We start from the raw sequence: 22,013 nt of genomic DNA, 5'->3' as shown, positions 1-22,013 counted from the left end.
CCACCAAAATGGCTAAAATTAAAGGGATACTACCTTCCAAGTACAGATTAGAATGTGGAGCAACTGGAACTCTATTCACTACTGGTGAGAGTATAATGGGACATAACCACTTTGGAAAACTATTTGAAACTACATACTAAAGCGGAATTTATGGATATTCTAACACAAAGCAATTCTAATCCAGATATACCCAACAGAAATGGTTGTGTATATTCATCAAAGTAAGATACAAAAATGTTCACAGCAGCTTTATTCGTAATAGCCAAAGTCTGAAGCCAACTCAAATGGTTATTAAGGTTGAATAAATGAATATATTTGCACAATGGAATGTTACACAGCAATGTAGTAGTAATTAAAAGAACCAATTACTACTACAGAAAACAAGAGACACAATATTGAGCAAAAAAAGCCATGTCTTTCCATTAAAAAAAAAAAAAGCACATACTGTATGACTCCATTTATATACAGTTCAGGAACTGGCAAACCTGATCTATAGGGGTAGAGGTTGTTAGGGTGGTTTACCTCTGTTAGTAGAAGGAATTGACTGGGAGGGGCAAGAGGCACTCTTCTGTGGTTCTGGAAAGTGGCTACATGGGTCTATATGTAACTTAAAATTCAAAAGGTTGTGCCTTTAACTTTTCTGTGTAAGTTATGCCTCAATAAAAAAATAAATAAAAACTCAGCCTTCTCTATTCTTCCAGTTTATTAGACCTCTCCTGCTTTGGCATCCTTCCTCACTTAGTCTATATCCCTTTAACTTATTTTGCACCTAATTCTTATTAATTCATCAACAGTAATAATTAACATATTAATGAAAACAATAAAGGAACCAACATCCACTTGTAAGAACACGTGTGATTATGACACTATGCTAGATGTTTTACCTACTAATTTTTAAAACACCACCACAAAAAAACCCCACATATTAACTATATTTTATATAATTGAAAAAGCCAGGGTTCACAGAAATTAAGTAACTTGACTAATGTAAGTATCAGAGCTAATTCAAACTTAGGTCTAACTTTAAAATTCATGCTATTTTTAGAATGCTAGGTGCCTCTCAAGACCCAAGGCCACCTCTTGTTGGTGGCCTTGCTCTGTGTAGGAATAGTTAGCTCTCCCTTCTCCGAGATATATAGCATTTCATACATATTTGTACTACCCTATTTATCACAATATACTTCAATTATTTGTTTTCATGTTCATATTCCATACTTGACTGTGAATTCCTGAAAAGAAAGGTCTAATCCTTATTCACCCTTTCAAACATAAAAATTTGATAATTTGTTGCAAAAATTAACAAAACTGGACTCCACTGTTATTTGTAATTATTTTATTAAATACATAAAATATAGAATAGCTTCAGAAAATGCATAAAATATGTATAATTTAATGTATACAGTGAATATTGGCATAACCACCACCAAATAAAAATAACAAATGTCAAAATCCTGTAAGATCCTCCCCACTTCCCAGCACCATTCTTGATCACAATCTAATCTTCTCAAAGGCAACTTATCTTGACTTTTGCAAACATTCTTTACCAGCATGTCAAGCAGGTATTTCATTCATTTTTATTGCAGATTAGAATCCCATTGCGTAACTATACCACTATTTATCCATCTACTGTAGATAAACATTTGGGTTGTTCCTAATTTGTCCCTCTTATGAACAATGGTGCCACAAATATTCTTGGAAGTATATCCTGGTGTGTATGTGTGTATATGTATATGTATATATGTATATATGTATATATATATATATGTATATATATATATATATACACACACCTACCTGTGAGTTTCTTTGAATTCTAGAATTCCTGGGTTATAGTATATGTGTTCTTCAACTTTAAGGATACCAAATTGTTTATTTTTCTACTAATAGTAAGAGTTCTCCTTTCTCCATATCCATGGTAACATCAATATTGACAAATTTTTAATATTTTTGCTAATCTCTGGGGTGTGTATATCAATGGTATAATGGGCTTCTAGTTTGCATGTCCCTGACTATTAATGATGTTGAGCACTTTTAATTAGCCATTTTAACTTTCTCTTTGTGAAGGACCTCCTCAGATCCTTTGTGCATTTATTTTTTTTTTAAAGATTTATTTATTTGAGAGAGTGCGCACATGCACACGCTCACATACCCAGGGGGAGGAGCAGAGGGAGAGAATCTTTAAGCAGGCTCCCCATGGAGCATGGAGCCTGACAAGGGGCTCAATCCCACAATCCATGAGATCATGACCTGAGCCAAAACCAGGAGTCAGATGCTTAACTGACTGAGCCACCCAGAAGCCCTAATCTTTTGTGCATTAAAAAAAAAAAAAAAAAATATATATATATATATACACACACACACACACACACACAGAGTCTATCTTTTTCTTATTGATTTATATAGGAATTCTTGATGTATTCCAGATACTGGCCCTTTGCCAGCTATATGTTACAAATAACTCCCTATTCTTGTCTTTTTATTATCTGCATTTTTTTTTTTTTTTATAAACCACTCAATTTTAAGGTAGTCAAATTTAGCCATCTCATTCTTAATGGTTAGTGCTTTTTGGTCTTAAGAAAGTCTTCCCTAAATCTGTGGTCACAAAAATATTTTTAAGTAGTGTAGTAATACACAGAGTTTACTTCCTCCTACTAACCCAATGGAATATTATCCCTAAATAAATTAACACCATGTCCCTAACTTCTAATTTGTTAACAGAATACAAGTGCTATCATCATTGACAAGGTATAACCTTTCAGATACTTCCGTAATAAATTTGGTTCAATAATGTTTAGATATAATAAAGCAAGCTTTATGCTGCTTCAGTCTTGCTAAAATGTATTTACAAATATAGCTACATTAATATTAACTGTAATGAACATAGCCAAGAATCAAGAAATTGTACTAAAAAAAAAACTCTGAGAGTCAAAATATAGTAAAAAGAAACCTATCTGTGCACTAAAGCTCACACAGTTTGCCCATAAGTGATTTATTTGCTCAAAGTTTATTTACTCCAATTTTCTGGTACTATTCTAGAGATTGGTCCAATAAGCATATCTAGAAGTTATACCTGAGATTGCGGAAAGAAACAGATAAGCAAACATGAACTTAAAAAAAAAAAAAAAGCACTATGGTGTTATTGGAAATACATGGGCAGGTGGTACCATTTCTATATTATAGCTCATCATAAAGAAAAAGGCCAAACCAATATATTTCTTAAGGTAGAAAGCCAAAAAAGTAATTTTTTCCTAAGGAAACTAAAATGAAAAGAAGGTTATGTTCAAAGTAGTAAGGCAAAATGATCTTTCAATATCACTAACACAGAACCTCTCCTCTAATAATGTCAGGTAAAAACAAACGCATCTAAAATTTTTTTCAGTAAAATGAAAGGTCCCAGAAGAAATATGTTTTATTTTTTAACTGGAAAAACAACAACATAAAAGCCACTTTTCTGAAGTACCTAATTCCATTCTATTTCTTAGCTGATAAAATGCAACATAAAGAGCTTCCTATTGTGGCTAGTTGCAGTACAACTGTTGGTTGTAAAAAGGGGGATATGGAAGCATCCCTATGAATATGATTTTCTTTATTTCAAGAATTAGAAAACAAAGCCAACCATTTACTTTTCCATTCAAATAAATCAATCCAGGGTGACCTTCAATATATTCTTTGACAAGAGAAATTGACAATTCTGCCTTTAGTTACCTAATTAAGTAAATAGCAAACTTTTAATAAAAGTGAAGTTTTCTGTTGTTTAGTAGTCACATGATTATTCTTTAATATTAAGTAGAATCATTGCATGAAGGTCAGCAAACATTTGCTACAAGCTTGCTAGCTTAAAAAATAAAATACAGAAACACACACAGAAATAGAACTAAGTCACACCATAAAAGCAAATAGAGTATTTAACTTTCAAATTTTTCAGCATGTTGTATTTTCAAAGACACTTCTGAACAAAGACAAATAACTAAAATGTACACCATTTTGAGAACATAAGAAGCATGATAGTAACCATGCTATACTGAGAAGATGAAATACAGATTATGAATGCTGTTTATAGCTTATGCTACTTAGGCAACAGTTCAGGACTATGGTTCCCAATTCTTTTGTGAAAACACTGTCAGAAAAGAAATCAGTGAATTTATAATGATTTATTTAATTGTCCAGGTAGCACCATCTATACGGTGTTTCACTATCTCAAAATAATGCATATACCACCTATCAGCATGAATATTCATAAAAAGCCAAGAATAAATGTTAGTGTGAAAGCAGAAAACATAATTCAAATTTAACAAAACGTGTCAGAAAAATCTAGAGATGGTTAAAGCAAGCACCAGTTTCAGTGATTTCTTTGCCATGAGTATTGAAAGAATATTTTCATTTTAAAAGAAAAATATAACCTCAAAAGACTAGAAAAAATTATGTTGCAATTTAAATTTTGAAAGGAAAATAGAGATTTTAAAATATTTTAAAATATATATCCAAATATTTGCTATAATAAATCTTTTTCATACAATTAAAGACCTATTTCATAAACCAATTATTTAATGTCTGAATCATAGCTGTCAAGTGCCTAATTTCATTTTAAAATTGTTACCTTAAAAATAACAATTTCTTAGCACACACTAATTATACAAAGACACATCTAACAACAAGAAGGCTATTTCAAAAATTATACTTGGACAGAAAACTTCACTTTAGTCAGGACCTGAACCATTAAAGCTTAAACTAAACAGCAATTTTAACATAGTTACTATCAATATTAAATATCTGGGTTTCATTTGCAAAAACCTCAGATTAATTTGCTTATTTATAGAATGTTAATTTATCTCAAGTCCAAAAAAGGTTTTAATTTTATCAAAGGATTATAATATTTATTTCTATAATTAAAGCAAAAATTCATGCTATCAGCAATGCAAGATTTGTAATTCACTGAATCACTAGTTGTCAAGTTTGGGCTTAAGAGATTTTAAGAGAAAACATGGAAAAGCCAAGCCATATAGCAGCAGTCACTAAAACTGAACCTTTCACTACAGAATCTGTTTCATTTAAATGAAAGCAGTTTTAAGATGCTGGAATATCTAGTTTAATGAAAAGCCTGCAAGAAATTAAGAAAAGAATGCAAGATTAAACAAACAAACCTGGCAAGGAAGGAGAAAGTTCATTGTATCCTCCAAATGAAGCATTCCGGACAAGCTTTTGGCCATCAATTCGTGGAGGAAATAAAACAGGCGAAACCACAGTACAGGAAGAAAATCTACGTTGTTGTGAGCTCTCTTCTTTCATGGCTTAGAAGGTCTATTTAACGTATTATGTTCACCCAGAAGGCTAATTAGATCAGTATGGCAATGAGAGGCTTTTCTCTCACATCCAAATGTAGCGAAACCCACCAGCACAAACAAAGGACACACACATTTAACAGCAAAGGAGAAGGACCAGAGACTGTCAAATCAGCAATAAACAGAAAAGGCATTAAGCCTTGCTAGTGGGTTGTTGGTTTGTTTTTTTTTTAATGAACTGATAAACAAGAAAGGCAATTCCACTGATGTTTTACCTTTTTATCAAACCAGCAATGCCCTGAACTGAGTTGCTGCTTTAGTAAAAACAAAGCAAGATCAATACTTAGAGATTCAGGATGAAGTAAAATGCAACCCTTTTCTCATATCCGTTATGTTTTTGTAGTATCTGCCACACTTCCCACCTCTTCCGATTCTTTCCAGTTTTTGCTTTCCTCATAAATGGATATAAATATAACACTGTTTATCTTTCCTGAAGCCTCTAGATCTATATCTAATCCACTGCGTACCTCAGTCATGTTTAAGAATTCATAAGGAAAGATATTCTTTCAAGTACAATTTTTATGGATTCTAACAGCTAAAGTGGAAAATAAATATTTAAGTTCTACCTCTAGCAAGGACATATGAGTCATTAAGACAATGTTAATGCAAACCAATCCAGAAGGAAGACTGAAAAGACACCACAATAATGCTGACTGCTCTAACACATGTTCTCTTGAAACAGATAGGAGCTGCTGTAGTTCCTGGTCAACGCATTTAAACTTTTCAAAATATATCATCTACCAATAAGGATTTTCCACTTAAAACTCTATTTAAAGAAAAATGCAGCTTTATTACCACAATAACAAATGGAATACCTTTCTTTACTAGGTTAAAACTAAGTTACTGGTATGATTCTCACATTATTAAATCTAACAGTGAAGTGCCAATAGCCAAATTTATAGTCTATGCTATCTCTTTATAACTACCATTAAAATTTCAACTGACAGTGGTTCATTTTTATAGGTACTTTACTATACGATCTCAGTTTCCTTCCTCCTATAGTGCATACATTTCAAGGCTATTTCTCCACTCCTATACAATAACATCCTATATAATCTAAGTCTGTTTCTCTTTACTAGAAAGTACACTAACAAATAAATTTAATTTCCTTTATGTAACATGTTCTTTATTGGGCAAAGGCATTTCAAAAATCAAATAATGGTAAAAATAAGTTTACAGTTGATAATTACAACTACAACAGGGATTTGGGTTGTTTTGTTTGTTTTGCTTTTCTCCATGTCATGAAATATAAATGACCATTAATTATAGACAAGAGAGAAATAATTATAATTCATACAATGGTGCTTGACTCTCAAGGCATTGTTGTGTTAATGGTTAAGCAGGATTTGAAATTAAACTGCCTGGGTTCAAATCCCAGCTGGATGCATTTTAGCAATTATGTTAATTTCCATGGGTCTCTGTTTCCTCACCTATAAAATGCTAATAATATTACCTATATTACCACATTGTTATTAGGATGAAATTGGATAATATATGTAAAATTTAGAAGGGTTTCAGGTTAAAATGGCAGAAGGAAGACACTAACCTAATGTGTTCTCTCCTAAAACTAAAATTGTAAGAAAGGGGTAATTTCTTAAAAATAGAAAGTATGGGTACGTATTCCACAAGTATGGATCCAGGATAGGATACAATAACAACATATATTTGACATTGGAAAGCATGAGATTAACAAGTAGTCACTGTCTTGCATATCCCAGAAAGCTGAATCACAAACCAGCAATGGCAAAAACTGAGAACCAGCCCTATTTATACCAAAGAATCCTTTTGCAGATAATTCATAACACCAACTTCCTCTAGATCAGGAAGCAGATAAGCTATTGACATCACCAGTAATTCCAGAATCAGGACCAAAATATAAGCAGTGCTTTCAAAATTAGAAGGAAAATGACTTCCAACTTAAAATTCCATACCCAGCCAAACTATCAACTACATATTAGGGTAAAATAAAGGTATTTTTAAACATGTAAGGTCTAAAATTTACTTTCCATGAGTATTTTCAAATAATTTACTAGAGCAGTCCTTCTCACCTGGGATTCATTAGGCCTACTGCATTGAAATATCCACTTTTCAAAATGAATTAACCTTTTCTCCCATACATCTATAATGGCTCTACCCATGCACCATAATCCTTGGGAGAACTGAGAAAATATTCACTTAAATTATTTTCTATAGGCCTTACTTCCCTCATACAACCCCACTTGAGAATGGCTGTACTAGAATTGTATTTTACCAAAAAGTGATAACAAAAGTAAGAATGCATGGGATACAGGAAACAGGATACTCAATATAAAAGAGCTGTCATCACCCAAAATGTCCCCTACCACTGTACTATCTCTTTGTAAACCAAGGACAAACTGTTTGGGTGAACTCTGCCCAATTTTTTCTAACTTTGGCTTGTCTTGATAGTAGGCTGATGATGTTTCTTCTCTGTTCCCCCATGCTATGATGTTTGGATAAGGTGAGTACACTTCCAGTACACTGAAATGTTCTACTGCCAGAGTCCAGCTCCAGCTGGGGTGGGTCTCTTGTAGGAAAGGACGGTGTTGGCGAATGAGGAGACACAGGTACAGGATCAGGTTGCAAGCATCTCCTCCTGACAGCCTCGGAGGAACTTTATTTATATGTTAAGATATTTTTGTTTTTCCAAATCTTAGATCATTTTCTGGATTACAGCCATAGCCTTCTTTCATTTTTCCTTTGTAATGATTAACATGACCTTTATTGATTTCTGCTTATTGGCTTTCGCTAAAACTAAAAAACAGTACGCAAAGAGAAAGGTGCTAGACAGAGCGTGACCGTCTTGTTATTTTGTTCTATAGAAACTAATTCTTCGTGGAATTAGTTTCATTATGATTGCTTAGATAGGCGTAACTAAGATGAGTAGTCACCTTATCACGAAACCCCAGAAATATTCCCACAATTATAAAGATTGCCATAAATAAAATGAAAAAGAATAGCAGGAGCCAGCCCAGAAATATTCCCACAATTATAAAGATTGCCATAAACAAAATGAAAGAGAATAGCAGGAGCCAGCCCAGAAATATTCCCACAACTATAAAGATTGCCATAAATGAAACGAAAGAGAATAGAAGGAGCCAGCTGTGGAGTCTCCTGTTTTCAGGATCGTCCCCCATACTTGGACTTTGTCAAACAGCATGAGTAGCTTGGCTCGTGCCATTCTACTTTTTTTTTTTTTTTTTTTTTTAAGATTTTATTTTTGGGGCGCCTGGGTGGCTCAGTCGTTAAGTGTCTGCTTTCGGCTCAGGTCATTATCCCAGGGTCCTAGGATCGAGCCCCCCAGCGGGCTTCCTGCCCCGTGGGAAGCCCGCTTCTCCCTCTCCCACTCCCCCTGCCTGTGTTCCCTCTCACGCTCTCTGTCAAATTATAAATAAAATCTTTAAAAAAAAAATTTTATTTTTTAGAGCAGTTTTAGGTTCACAGCAAAACTGAGAGAAAGGTACAGAGATGTCCCATATACCTCCCTGCCTCCATATATGCATGGCCTCCCCTATTATCAATTCTCCTCACCAGAGCAGTACATTTCTTCTAATTGATGAACCTATGTTGACATATCATAATCACTCAAATTCCACAGTTTATCTTAGGGTTCACTTTTTAATGTTGTACATGCCATCCATGGGTTTGGATAAATGCATAATGACATGTAGCTATCATTACAGTATCATACAGAGCATCTTCACTACCATAAAAATCTGTGCTCTGCTTAGTCACTGCTGCCTCCCTGCTAACTCCTGTAAAGAACTGACCTTTTTACTGTTTTTCCGTAGTTTTGCTTTTGCCACAGTGTCATGTAGAACTCTAATGTGTAACATTATTTCTAAGTCTCTGTTGTTGGGTGTTTCATTTGTCTCTATTTCAGCAACAACACCTCCTGTCTTACTTACTGGAGCATTATGGTAAGTATTAAATAGCCCCTGACCCTTGCCTGGCTCTGCTTCTTCAGGAGGGTCTTGACTCTTCTTTGCCCTTTGTTCTCCCTAGACTAAGGATAATCTTATCAAGTACCATGAAAAAACCCTGTTGAGATATGGATTCAAAATACCTTGAACAGATAAAATCAGTTTGAGAACTGACACACTAATAATATTGATTTTTCCTACTGGAAACATGGTATGTCTCTTCATTTATTGAGAATACACCATATCTTAGTGTTATACTTTTCTACATAAAGATACTATGTTAGATTTATTAGACTTATTGCTATGTACCTTATTTTCTGTTACTTTAAGTGGTATTTTTTGAACTGCATTTTTCTAACCACTTGTTACTGGTACATACAACCACAGTTAACATGTAACCAGTAATTTCTTAATAACTTTAATAATTTATCTGTGAATTTGGGAGAGCTTCTGTATAAACAACTATACTAACTACAAATAAAATTTGCTCCTTTTTTATTTCTTTTTACCTTATTCACTAGCTAAATTCCAAGTACAATGCTGAAATGAAGTGTAGATGGTATACACCTTTGTTCCTAATTCTAACTTTACAAGGTTAAGAAAGAGTTCCTTTCTATTTCTAATTTGCTAAAAGATTTTGTATCATGAACGGACGTTAACATTTTCAAATACATTTTTTTTTTAAAGATTTTATTTATTTATTTGAGACAGAGAGAATGAGAGAGACAGAGAGCACATGAGAGGGGGGAGGGTCAGAGGGAGAAGCAGGCTCCCTGCCGAGCAGGGAGCCTGATGCCGGGACTCAATCCTGGGACTCCAGGATCATGACCTGAGCCGAAGGCAGTCGCTTAACCAACTGAGCCACCCAGGCGCCCATGATTTTATTTATTTATTTATTTGACAGAGAGAGAGACTGCGAGAGCAGGAACACAAGCAGAGGGAGTGGGAGAGGGAGAAGCAGGCTTCCCGCCGAGCAGGGAGCCCGATGTAGGCCTCGATCCCAGGACCCTGGGATCATGACCTGAGCCGAAGACAGACGCTTAACGACTGAGCCACCCAGGCACCCTCAAATACATTTTATTGATGGGATGATGACATAGTTTTTCTTCTTTAACCTGTATGTCAAATGACATCATAGTTTTTTTAAAAGATTTTATTTATTTATTTGAGAGAGAGAGAGAGTGTGTGTGTGTGTGGGTGGGTGGGTGGGAGAGGGAGAGAGAATCTGAAGCTGACTCTCAGCTGGACACAGAGCTCAACTCGGGACTAAATCCCACAACCACAAGATCATGACCTGAGCCAAAATCAAGAAACTGAGCCCCCCCCGCCCCAGCATGGAGTCTGTTTCAGAGTCTCTCTCTCCCTCTGCCTCTGCTCCTGCCCCCCAACCTTCCCCTCCACCCCCAGAAAACAAAAAAAAAGATCTAACCCAATTTCAGAGATGTTAAAGTAGGAGAAGGGGTACTTTTTTAGACTTAATGAAATACAGTTCTAAGGTGAGATTGGAGTTATATTTTTCTTTAAATGTTCAGTAGAACTTGTTTGTAAATCTATCTTGGCCTATAATGTCTTTGTAAAGATAATCTATATTACTAATTAGAGTACAAAAATCACTAGAATTTCCTATTACTGACTAAATTTTGGGAAGTACAATCATTCTAAAAATTTGTTCATCTAATTTTTCAAATTTATTGGCTAGAGTTTATATTATCTTTTAAACATTTGCCTATATTTTTAGTTGTCTTTTTATTCCTAATGTTTATTTCCCTTAGTCTTGCTCAAGTTTTGATAATTTTTATTGGCCTTTTCAAACAACCAACTTTGTCTTTCTTGCTCTCACCTATATCTTTTATATTTATTATTTCCTTCCTTCTATCTACTTTGGGTTTATCCTATTACTTTTCTAACACTAAGTTAAATGCTTACTTAAGGGCACCTGGGTGGCTGGGCTGGTTGAGTGACTGCCTTCAGCACAGGTCATGATCCTGGAGTCCCTGGATCGAGTCCCGCATTGGGCCCCCTGCTCGGCGGGGGGTCTGCTTCTCCCTCTGACCCTAACCCCTCTCATGTGCTCTCTCTCCCAAATGAATAAATAAAATCTTTTTAAAAAATAAATAAATAAATGCTTACTTAATTCATTACTTTTCAGCCCTCTTTCTTGTCAAGTATCAGCATTAAAACTATTACTGTTTAGGGCTCCTGGGTGGCTCAGTTGGTTAAGCATCTGCTTTCGGCTCAGGTCATGATCTCAGGGTCCTGGGATCGAGTCCTGCATCAGGCTCTCTGCTCAGTGGGGTTTGCTTCTCCCTCTCACTCTCCCTCTGCGCTCTCCCTCTCTCTCAAATAAATGAATAAAATCTTGAAAAAAAAAAAATAAAACTATTACTGTTTAGAATTCCTGCTTGGGAATTGTGAGGCCTCCTTAATCAGATAGTTGTTGTCTTTCGTCCTTTTTTTTTTTTTAAGATTTTATTTATTTATTAAGAGAGAGCGAGCATGCGTACACAAGGGGAGGGGCAGAGGAAGAGGAAGCAAGAGACTCCCAAGCAGACTCTGTGCTGAGCATGGAGCCCAATGCGGGGGCTCAATCTCACAACCCTGAGATCATGACCTGAGCCAAAATCGAGAGGCAGACACTTAACTGAATGAGCCACCCAGTTCCCTGCCTTTCATCCTTCTGAAAAGTTCCCAGCATTATCTTTCAATATTGCCTTTAACCCATTATATCACATTCTGGCATTTATAATTCTAATTGGTGCAGATGTTGGTCTGGATGGTAGGTAGTTTATGCAGATTCTCTCTGATGGTGGCTTATTACACCTCATGTCTTTACTGATTTTTCCACATCATAATGCTAACTTGTTGTTTTGTTTATGGATAAGCTCATAACTAAAAATCAGTAATTTTTGGAGGCATGTGTTTAAACCTCTCCTCTAACAAGTATCCGTGTCGATTCTTCCAGGCACTTGGGAAAAGATCATTTTAAACTAAACTGAGGGGTGTTTTTGTTTTTGCCACAGAGATAGGATGAGTTCTGGCCCCAAGCCTACACAGGAGTATATGTTTTTGCCTCTCAAAGAAGAGTCCCTCTCTCCCCCATTCTACCTGGAGCCACAACCAAGACAGGCATTTACACCAGCATCTTCCTCTATGGCTATATTTTTCAGGTTTTTTTTTTTTTTTTTTTTAACTAGGACTCCTAATTTCACATGGAGAGATCTCCAATCCAAATTTCCATCATGAATGGGCCACAGGACTTTTCTCCCTTTTTCTCATTAAACTCAAGCTGTAGAACTTCAGAAAGTAACAAGTGCTAGTCAGGACAAATGCTGCCTCTAGAACTCATCACCTCTCTGGATTCCCACTCTCCATAATTCTGCCCCAACTACCAATTCCCTTACTTTGTTGACAGTTCAACTATACTTTTTATTACGAGTTTTTTAAAAAATATTTATTTGAGAGAGAGGGCGAGAATGAGCGGGGGAAGGGGAGAGGGAGAGAATCTCAAGCAGACTACCCACTGAGCGCAGAGTGATGTGGGCCTTGATGTTATGACCCTGAGATCATAACCTGAGCCAAAATCAAGAGTCAGATGCCAAAATAACTGAGGCACTCAGGCACCCCTCAACCGCACTTTAAAAATAAAAATAATTTTATTTATTTATTATTTATTTATTTATTTATTTCAGAGAGAGAGAGAGCACGAGATGGGGGAGGGCCAGAGGGAGAAGCAGAGTCCCCACTGAGCAGGGAGCCCGATGCATGACTTGATCTCAGGACCCTGGGATCAGGACCCGAGCTGAAGGCAGATGCTTAACAGACTGAGCCACGGGGCGCCTGGGTGGCTCAGTCGTTAGGCGTCTGCCTTCGGCTCGGGTCCTGATCCCAGGGTCCTGGGATCGAGCCCCGCACTGGGCTCCCTGCTCAGCTGGGTGCCTGCTTTTCCCACTCCCCCTGCTTGTGTTCCCTCTCTAGCTGTCTCTCTCTGTCAAATAAATCAATAAAATCTTTAAAAAAACAAACGAACAAACAAACAAAAAACAGACTGAGCCACCCAGGTGCCCCCCAAACTGTGTTATCTTGATGACACAACAGTAAAGCTTGAAATATGAGATGCAGCTGGTCAAGAACAATACCATAGTCTAGCACCAATGTACTAGAGAGGACCGAAGCAGCCATAGTTGTAGATGATATCACAAATGACGAGTCCTTTGCCAAAGCCAAAAAATGGATTAAAGAACTTAAGAAGCAAGCCAATCCTAATGCTGTAATAGCTTTATCGGGAAACAAGGCTGATCCTGCAAATAAAAGAGCTATCAATTTCCAGGAAGCACAGTCCTATGTAGATGACAACAGTGTATTACTCAAGGAGACATCAGCTAAAACATCAATGAATGTAAATGAAATATTCATGGCAACAGCTAAAAAGTTGCCAAAGAATGAACGACTGAATCCAGGAGCAAATTCTGCCAGAGGAAGAGGAGTAGATCTACTGAACCCACACAGCCAACCAGGAGTCAGTGTTGTGATAACTAAACCTCCAGTTTGAACTTGCTGGAATATTCTCTGCTTCATAAATGTTAATAAGAGTGGAACTGGAGCATTTAACTGGCCCAGTATGACTTCTAAAAAGAAGAGACTTGTGACAGAGTCAATTTCTAATATTGAATTATTTTAAGTGTTTTGAGCTTAATTTTTAAAAACAGGTATGTGACCCTCTGACTAATGTTTCAGAAGTAGAAGTGGGGAATGAGAGCTGTGTGTATATGCTTGTTTCCTTGGATGGTTTAGGGGTAATCATTTCTCACCATCAGGGATAGAGACAAATGATGATGTAAACCCACAGTTAACCAGCCAGTTCTGTGAAAAAGATCTGGAACTTATTAATTTAAGCTTTTCAAAAACATTCTTTTTTTAGAAGGAGATTCTAAAGATATTTATGCTTAGCTACAGTATTCAGGTTACTGGTAATTTCTCTTAGTATGCATACTTAAGATGAACATTCCACATTTTAACAAATTAACCACAAGAAAACAGTCCCACATCTTCAGGGGGGGGAAAAAACCAAACATTAATGGCATCAAAATTATAGCTAGTCTTAGTATTTTTTGTGGGGTAAGAAAAAGTCAAATGTATCCTCATCTTATTTTAGACATATGAAAACTGATAAGTGCACCTTAATGGATAGTGTTCCCTTCAAACATGTGAGCTCTTCAACAGAAATAAACAAATCGGGTGTCTGTGATTTCTTTTTTTTTTTTTTTTAATTTTTTTATTCTTATGTTAATCCCCATACATTACAACATTAGTTTTAGATGAAGTATTCCATGATGTGATTTCTATTTAATCACAGCTAGCCATTACATAGGTTTTGTTGTTTGGGGCAGGGAGTAGGCTTTTGTTCTCTTTGGACATAATAAAGTCAAGGCACTAACAATTATGTACATTCAAACTTGGTTATTTTAAATTTGATCTTCAGTGGTACTATAAATAAGGTACTGCACTGCAGTCTCCATATATGTTTATTACTTTTCTGTATTTTAGAGTTGCTTAAAAGTATACAAAATGTACAGTTACTAAAACAGCTAATTTTTCCTTTTCTCTCCCTTTGAAAGGAAGGGGGTCTAGTTGTTCCTACATGGCTAGAATCATAATAAACAATGTATCAGTAATTTGTAACATAAATTATTGCAGTGTGTTAGTAATAATCTTAAAACGTTTCCCAAAGTTCATTTTATTTTGATCAGTTCAGTATACTGCACTAATTATTTTAGGTATTTTCATTATATGAGATCTACCATGTGTCAGAGATGATTGAATCTAAGTGTTGAACTGCTAGCAGAACTTGTACACTTACAGCAATTCAGAATTAGTAAGGAAAACAGTTCACCAGTGTGTAGTTTTATATTGAAGTGCTCAAGTTGGAATAAAGTGGTATAAAAAACAGAAACAAAAACAAAAATATAAAACAAAAAACCCCCACCATATCCATCATTTTGATGTTCTTACTAGGAAGGTTTTTTCTGAATGTCTAGTTTGCTATATTACTGGAAGTGTAACATGTAAAGTTCACTTACATGTTTTCATGTTTCCTTATGTTTCCCTACTTCCTGTCCCTAAATTTCCTAATTACAAATTGGGACTGAGAATATTTGGTTTGTTCTTGCTTTCTAGTACAGAATTCTGTACACCAAACAGAATAAAGGCCAGCTTGATGGGAGAGACCCTTGGAAAATCCTCTAGTCCCCAGGGGGAATTTGTCCATCTGTCACAAACCCTGCCTTTATCTGGAAAAAAGTTTGCTAAACTTCACTGTGTCATTCTTAAATAAAACCTACGTATGTTCAAAATTACAACAACCAAAATGAAAACAAAAATTTCTATGAAACTATCTTCTCTCAGAAATTATGCAAATATTGGTAAATTAAGTTACTATCTTGCTATACATTTACTAACATAACAATACAGAAAACTTGCATTTCCATGCCTCAAATAAGGAAAGGAAAATTGTAGCAGTTAACTCTATAGGTGAAACTATTTTACCACTCTTGCTAAGAAGGTAATCTCAACCTCCCAGACTTTGGAAACAAATGGGAGAAAATCCCAACAGAAAAGAGCTGAGAGACTAGTGCAAATAATACTTGACAATCCTTTAATGTTATCTTAAGTAAACACACACACATCTTAAGTAAATATATGTATGTACACACACATATATATTTTAATTAGATACACGCACACAGAATATTTATAGAGGAAAAAGTGTCTTTTAGTATTCTTTATGTTCATCTTAACTGCTTTGATAAGAAGCAACTAAAAATGCCTGGCAAGGATAAGAGAGAACCCTCTCATCTTTGTAAAGATGTTTAAAACAGAGCTAAATTATTCATTCTCACTTTTCAATAAATGTTTTCAAGTATTTCAGTTTCCCCTACAGGAGCACAGGAACATTTGAAAAGCATAGATATTGCAACATTTCACAAGAGAGATTTAGAAAAATATTTCATTCTCATTTTTTTTAATTTGCCAAATATTATAATCCTTTTTTCATTATTTAATAGATATTTTCATACCTCTCTAAGAAGCAACTATCTGAACACAAGGAATTTCAAACAGAAAACAATTGTGTCTTAAAAAATAACTTCAAAAATCTAACAGTGAGGATTCAATAACTCAGAAGAAAATTAACATAACCTTTAACGTATACTATCTGTAATGAAAACAAACTATGGCTACAAACCAAAGCACAGCAATTAGGAGAAAAAAAAATTAGAGGTAGTGCGGATAAATTCAAGTACTCTTTCAGGTAAAACAATTTTCATGAAATAGAACACATATATTCAAGACATATTTGTTATGTGTGTGTAGTCTCATAAATGCTCAAGAATTGATCCTAGAAATATCTTACCAAGGAAGGAAGAATTGCTTCGATTCATGGAGGAAATTGACTTCTTGGTCTCCTTTTGTCTATAAACCATTTTAATGAAGGTGCCACCTGAGATTATACCAGTGAGGGCTAAAACTGTTACCCTGGGGAATCGGTACAACATCTTCACACTAGCAAACTCTGCAAAGAAAATCCCCCTTTACTTTAAAGTTTTCTATTAAGTTGTAGACACAGACCCATCATGTCATGTTTAATGCTACCAGGGAATTCAAGTGAAGGGACTTGGCAGGGTTAAGAGAATTTGCTGACGGATAAGAGAAACACAATACTAAGTATATAACATTTTAATTCAAGTCTAGATAAAGCAAGCATGGTCTAAATTAATTTTGATAAAACTGGTTAAGCAGGTAACTGATTAAGTAGGTAACTTTCAGTTCTAAAAGTTTTTAAATTTTAAACATTTAAAAATTAGTTTGCCTTTAAGTTTTGGCAAAGCAACATTTTATATTCTCTTATAAAGCACTACAACTGAAAGATGGTTTTGTAAAGCTAAAAGCATGCAAAATAGCTTTTTATGACCAAAGAATTACAAGATGAATTATAGCAACTCATCAAGCTTTGATAACAATCTCAATGTCATGTAGTGAGAACAGAATATCTATCCATGAGATGAGCTTTAATTTAGTCTCTAGGCTCCCTTGGCACTTCACTTTCAAAAGTAGAGGGGAGGAAAGGCAGACAACAACACTAATTAATATACATGTCTTTCTTTCTTGATGAAAAGCCGAAATAAAGGTCAAAGGAGCATAAAACAAATACCATCCTATTTAAGAGACTGTAATCATACTAAAGTTAAAAGTACTTTTAAGTAAACTGGTATACTTAACTTTGAATAAGGTAAAAAATCTGACACATAAATAATTTCTGGAATAATCTAATTCATTACCATAACCTAAATATATGACAAATAAAAGACTACCTTGATGTGTGTGGACTCTAGTGAGGAGCATCAGTCTCCCTACTTCCTTCAAAAAAAGAAAAGAAAACCCTAAAACAATGGAAGGAAACCACACTACAAAAAAAACAAAAACAAAAACAAAAAAACTTAACTGTTTTTTAAGGGATAATGACCTACATTAAATTGGTATGAATCAATATGCATGAAGGAGACTCAGCTAGAAAACAGGAACAATCAGAATCTTTGCCATCCTAAAGCAACGGCAAAACAAACTTCTAACACAATAGCATGTATAAAACAAAAAGAAAATAGCTGGCACTGTAATTCACTCCAGTAGAGTGCAGTAAGACTTCGGGCTCTGACAGTCCTGAGATTGAAAACTGCCTCAAACATTTACAAGTTTTGTGAATTTGAACAAATTTTCTTAACATCCCGAAATCCTTAGTTTCCTCACTTATAAAACTGATATAGTAACTGTGCCTGTGTCTTATGGGATTATTTCAATAGTTCAATATAGTTTTGCACATACAACTTTTAGCATATTAGCTAAACTTGATAAATGGTAGCTAGTAGCATTAGTCCAGGATATAGGATCAATATATATGCCATTTTTTCCACTCTCTTGTAGGACTCTCTCTTTAGCAAACACAGGAACAATACTGTATGTGAGGTTCATGTCATATTCATGTACAGGTTTTAGGACATGAGTATCACCTCCAAACTTGCAACTATTCATTAAAAAATGAGACTAAAGCTTCACAAGGGCAGGGACTGGCACATAAAAGGTGCTCAGTAAAGACATTCATTCATTCACTCAACTTAAAAGTACCTAATATGTTCCAGGTACTATGTGTGCTAGGAATAGAAAAAAAAAGAAAAAAAAAGGACAAGCTGTCATGAGGAGTTTAATGACAATGACATTTACTCTCTACACCTTTCTTCCTTTTACATTAATCCTCAATTATTTTATCATTTCAGTATTCATCTGTTGGAGAACCCTTGCCTCAGCCCCCACAACCACTTACTTATACAATGCCTTTAAGCTGTCCACTAATTTGGACATTTCCTCCTACAGAACTACCCCCCTCCCACCAAAGCATTCACCAAACTCACCCATTAAACCTCCATTCCCCTGCCAGCATCCTACACCTACTCTGCCATGATTACTTTTATTGCACATACCTAGTAAAACCTAACCTTACAGATGAAAATCTCACACTGAGGCAGATTAATACCAACCTCAACTGAGGACTGAACACTACTTGGCACCCCCACTAACATGGTTCCTCTACTTTCCAGCTGTATTCCTAGTCCTGTCAATCCCTTCACCTGCACACTACATCCCATCCCTGCTGCCTCCTCTGAGACCTACCCTATTAACTCCCCCATCTTTCTCACATGTTTTGTATTTCTCTCTACCGACTTTATCCTTTGAAAGTCTGGACACGCTCAAATATCTCCTTTCTTACATCTCCTTCTTGCCCCATGTCTTTCTCTAGCTACCATACACTTTCTATCCCTTCAAGGGCACAATTCCTGAAAGAATCTGCTATCTAAACCGTCTCCAATTCCTTATCTTTCTTACTAAATTTTATTGCTATCAGCTTCTGCCTTCATCACTTTCCCTAAAACTGATTTCACAAAAGCAAGAAATCACATCTTGTCAATGGATAATTTTTCAGTTGTCTTAACTGGCTTGACTTCTGAGCTGTATGTAAAACTACAGGTCACTCGCCCTCCTTCATAAAACCATCTGCTTCATTCTTCTGGGCTACAACACTTCTTTACCAATTCTTTCTCCATCAGATCCTTAAATGTTGACATTTTTTTTTAGGATGGTATTCCAACTACTTTTTTCAGGCTTCAATTCTTCCCAAACTTTTTATAACTCATGACTTGAGAAATATATTTTGCATCCCGGGATCCTGGGATCAAGCCCCACGTCTGGAGCAGGGAGCCTGCTTCTCCCTCTCCCTCTGCCTGTCTCTCTGCCTACTTGCACTTTCTATCTCTCTGTCAAAAATAAATAAATAAAATCTTAAAAAAAAAAAAAAGAATAAAGTCCATTTCTTGATGGGCAATTTGCAGGACACAGTAAAAAAAAAAAAAAAAAAGTCATGTAAGATGAAAGACATTACTGCCGTCATCTTTGAAAATGAAATACACCACAGTCCACCTAATTCATATTCCTTCCACATGTAAAATATACTCATCATCTCCCCCCAACCAAAATGTCATCCTATTATAGCACTGGCTGTAAGGCCAGGATCTAGTTATTTAAATCAGGTTCAAGTGCAAATGGTACTCCTTGGGTTTAGTTCCTCACATATAACTCCTCAGCTAGAGCTCCTATTAAACCAAGATCCTATCACCTCAAAAAATAACTTATTTGCCCCACTGCAGTAAGCCAGGGATAGGACTGCAATGGACACTTGAGTTCAAAAGATGCAGAGGATAATGAGTTACACAGAAGGCACAACAGTGCCATAGCAACTGTGAAATCTGCTGGGCACATGTCATCAGCAGTTTGATTAGAACAGTCATGTTCTTTGAAAATAGTCCTTTGTGAATCCTGACTCTGCCCTCTGGGCTCCTGGCTCCATTCTCCGAGTCAGTCTTCCTCTTTCTTAAGAAATGGTCCATGTTTGCAACAGTGGAGCTTTCTCAGCTTGCTTCATGCCCACACAGGACTGGGAGTCCCCCCTCCCCCTAAAAGGCTCTACTTAATTGAAATATGTCTATCCTTTTCCATCTAAGCTGGTGGTGCTTCCATTAGCATCATTCTTATAAAAACTTTTTGAGTTTCTTATGAATTTTATTAGAATAATCTCAATGAAACAGATGGCACAACCAAAAATTTCTTTGAGATAGACCATTCACACTACTTTGGGCTATGCCATGGTGCTATACGAGAGCAGACTTAAGAGCCTTAGAAGCTCTTTTGGCTAGCTGAGATATTCTAAAAGGTACACCTTTAAGACCTTTTGAAGCCCTTTGTCTAGCTGAAAGGATCCAAGAGACATTGCCTTAAATCTTTCTGAAGTTGCAACATAAAATCTTACAGAAGCACTCTTAATCTGATCCTTACTCTGAGGCCATTTTTTACCAATGGCACCCTAGGATTTGAGAAGTATTCAGATAAGCAAAGGGAAGGGAGAGGACATTCCATAATGGAGGACCAGGGTAAATAAAAGCATAGTCAAACTGGGGAATAGAGAAGAAAGCCATCTTGCTGGGTTCATGATGAGGGAAAACACAAAATGAAATTGGAAAGGTACTGTAAAATCAGACAAACTAGGAGTCCTGACTACCAGATTACGGAATCTGGAATTTATGCTCTTGACTATTTGTCCAAATGTTACTACATTAGAGACATTTGGAGAGCTTTATAAATACACGGCCTCGGGGTGCCTGGGTGGCTCAGTCGTTAAGCATCTGCCTTCGGCTCAGGTCGTGATCCCAGGGTCCTGGGATCGAGCCCCGCATCGGGCTCCCTGCTCGGCGGGAGGCCTGCTTCTCCCTCTCCTGCTCCCCCTGCTTGTGTTCCCTCTCTCGCTGTGTCTCTGTCAAATAAATAAATAAAATCTTTAAATAAATAAATAAATAAATACACGGCCTTGCCCTAGAGGAGGAAAAAAAAAAGGTCCTAGAGATTTCATAAGGCTGGAGCAGAAATCTGTATCTAAGCAAAGCTCCCAGGTGATTCTCAGACACAGCCAGACTCAACAGCCACTGCTTTAAGCAACAGTCAACTGTCAACTTTTTGAAAATGGGACCAACAGAATTGCAGGCATCTAGTGAACTTTCTGGTTACAAGCTTGAATAATCAAAAGCTGTATTTTCGTTTGTAATTTTCTATTTCTCTTTATTCATATTATTTCCCTCAGAGACCTACTTCAGAGGATCTATGTACTCTCTGCCTATATACATCTACAAAAGCCCCATTCCCATAATAATCTCACCTTAACACAAGGTTGTTTTGTTAAGAAAGATGAGCCTGAGGGGAGCCTGGGTGGCTCAGTCACTTCAACATCACACTCTTGGTTTCAGCTCAGGTCATGATCTCATGAGTCATGGGATTGAGCCTGCGTCAGGCTCCTCGTTCAGCAGGGAGTATGCTTGAAGATTCTTTCCCTCTGCCCCCACCCCACTTGCACACACGTGCACACTCTTTCTCTAAAATAAATAAATCTTTAAAAAAAGAAAAAGAAAGAAAGATGAGCCTAGCATACTAGAGGGCAAGGTCTTAATAGAATTAGGAGGGTGTGGTACATAGGTATGAAATAATAAAGACCTGGCTTCAGATATAATAGTAAGAATGAAAAGAGAGATCAGAGCTTTAATGCTGTTAACACATTTAATGACTAGCATTAAATGTTAGTCATTAT

General features: G+C 36.1%; 1 protein-coding gene and 1 pseudogene across 9 annotated transcripts in view; one reads left to right on the top strand and one right to left on the bottom strand.

The window, feature by feature from the left end:
- The window catches only part of OSBPL8 (oxysterol binding protein like 8), a 157,885-nt gene that overhangs the window by 47,981 nt on the left and 87,891 nt on the right, over positions 1 to 22,013 (bottom strand). Inside the window, exon 1 of one of the 9 annotated variants that reach the window (XM_045872934.3) lies at positions 5,142 to 5,344. The exons of the other annotated variants lie outside the window; for them this stretch is intronic. Coding sequence (XP_045728890.1) covers positions 5,142 to 5,286 — 145 coding nt within the window. The 5' untranslated portion in view covers positions 5,287 to 5,344. Of the gene's footprint in view, positions 1 to 5,141; positions 5,345 to 22,013 lie in introns of those variants that run through there. 9 annotated transcript variants of the gene reach the window in all.
- Positions 10,759 to 13,873, top strand: LOC123844958 (ras-related protein Rab-5A-like; annotated as a pseudogene).

Source organism: Mirounga angustirostris, unplaced genomic scaffold, assembly GCF_029215605.1.
Source record: "Mirounga angustirostris isolate CCGP_5_RB_7025 unplaced genomic scaffold, mMirAng1.0.hap1 SCAF_5, whole genome shotgun sequence".
NCBI lineage: Eukaryota > Metazoa > Chordata > Mammalia > Carnivora > Phocidae > Mirounga > Mirounga angustirostris.
This window is presented reverse-complemented; position numbering and strand designations above follow the sequence as displayed.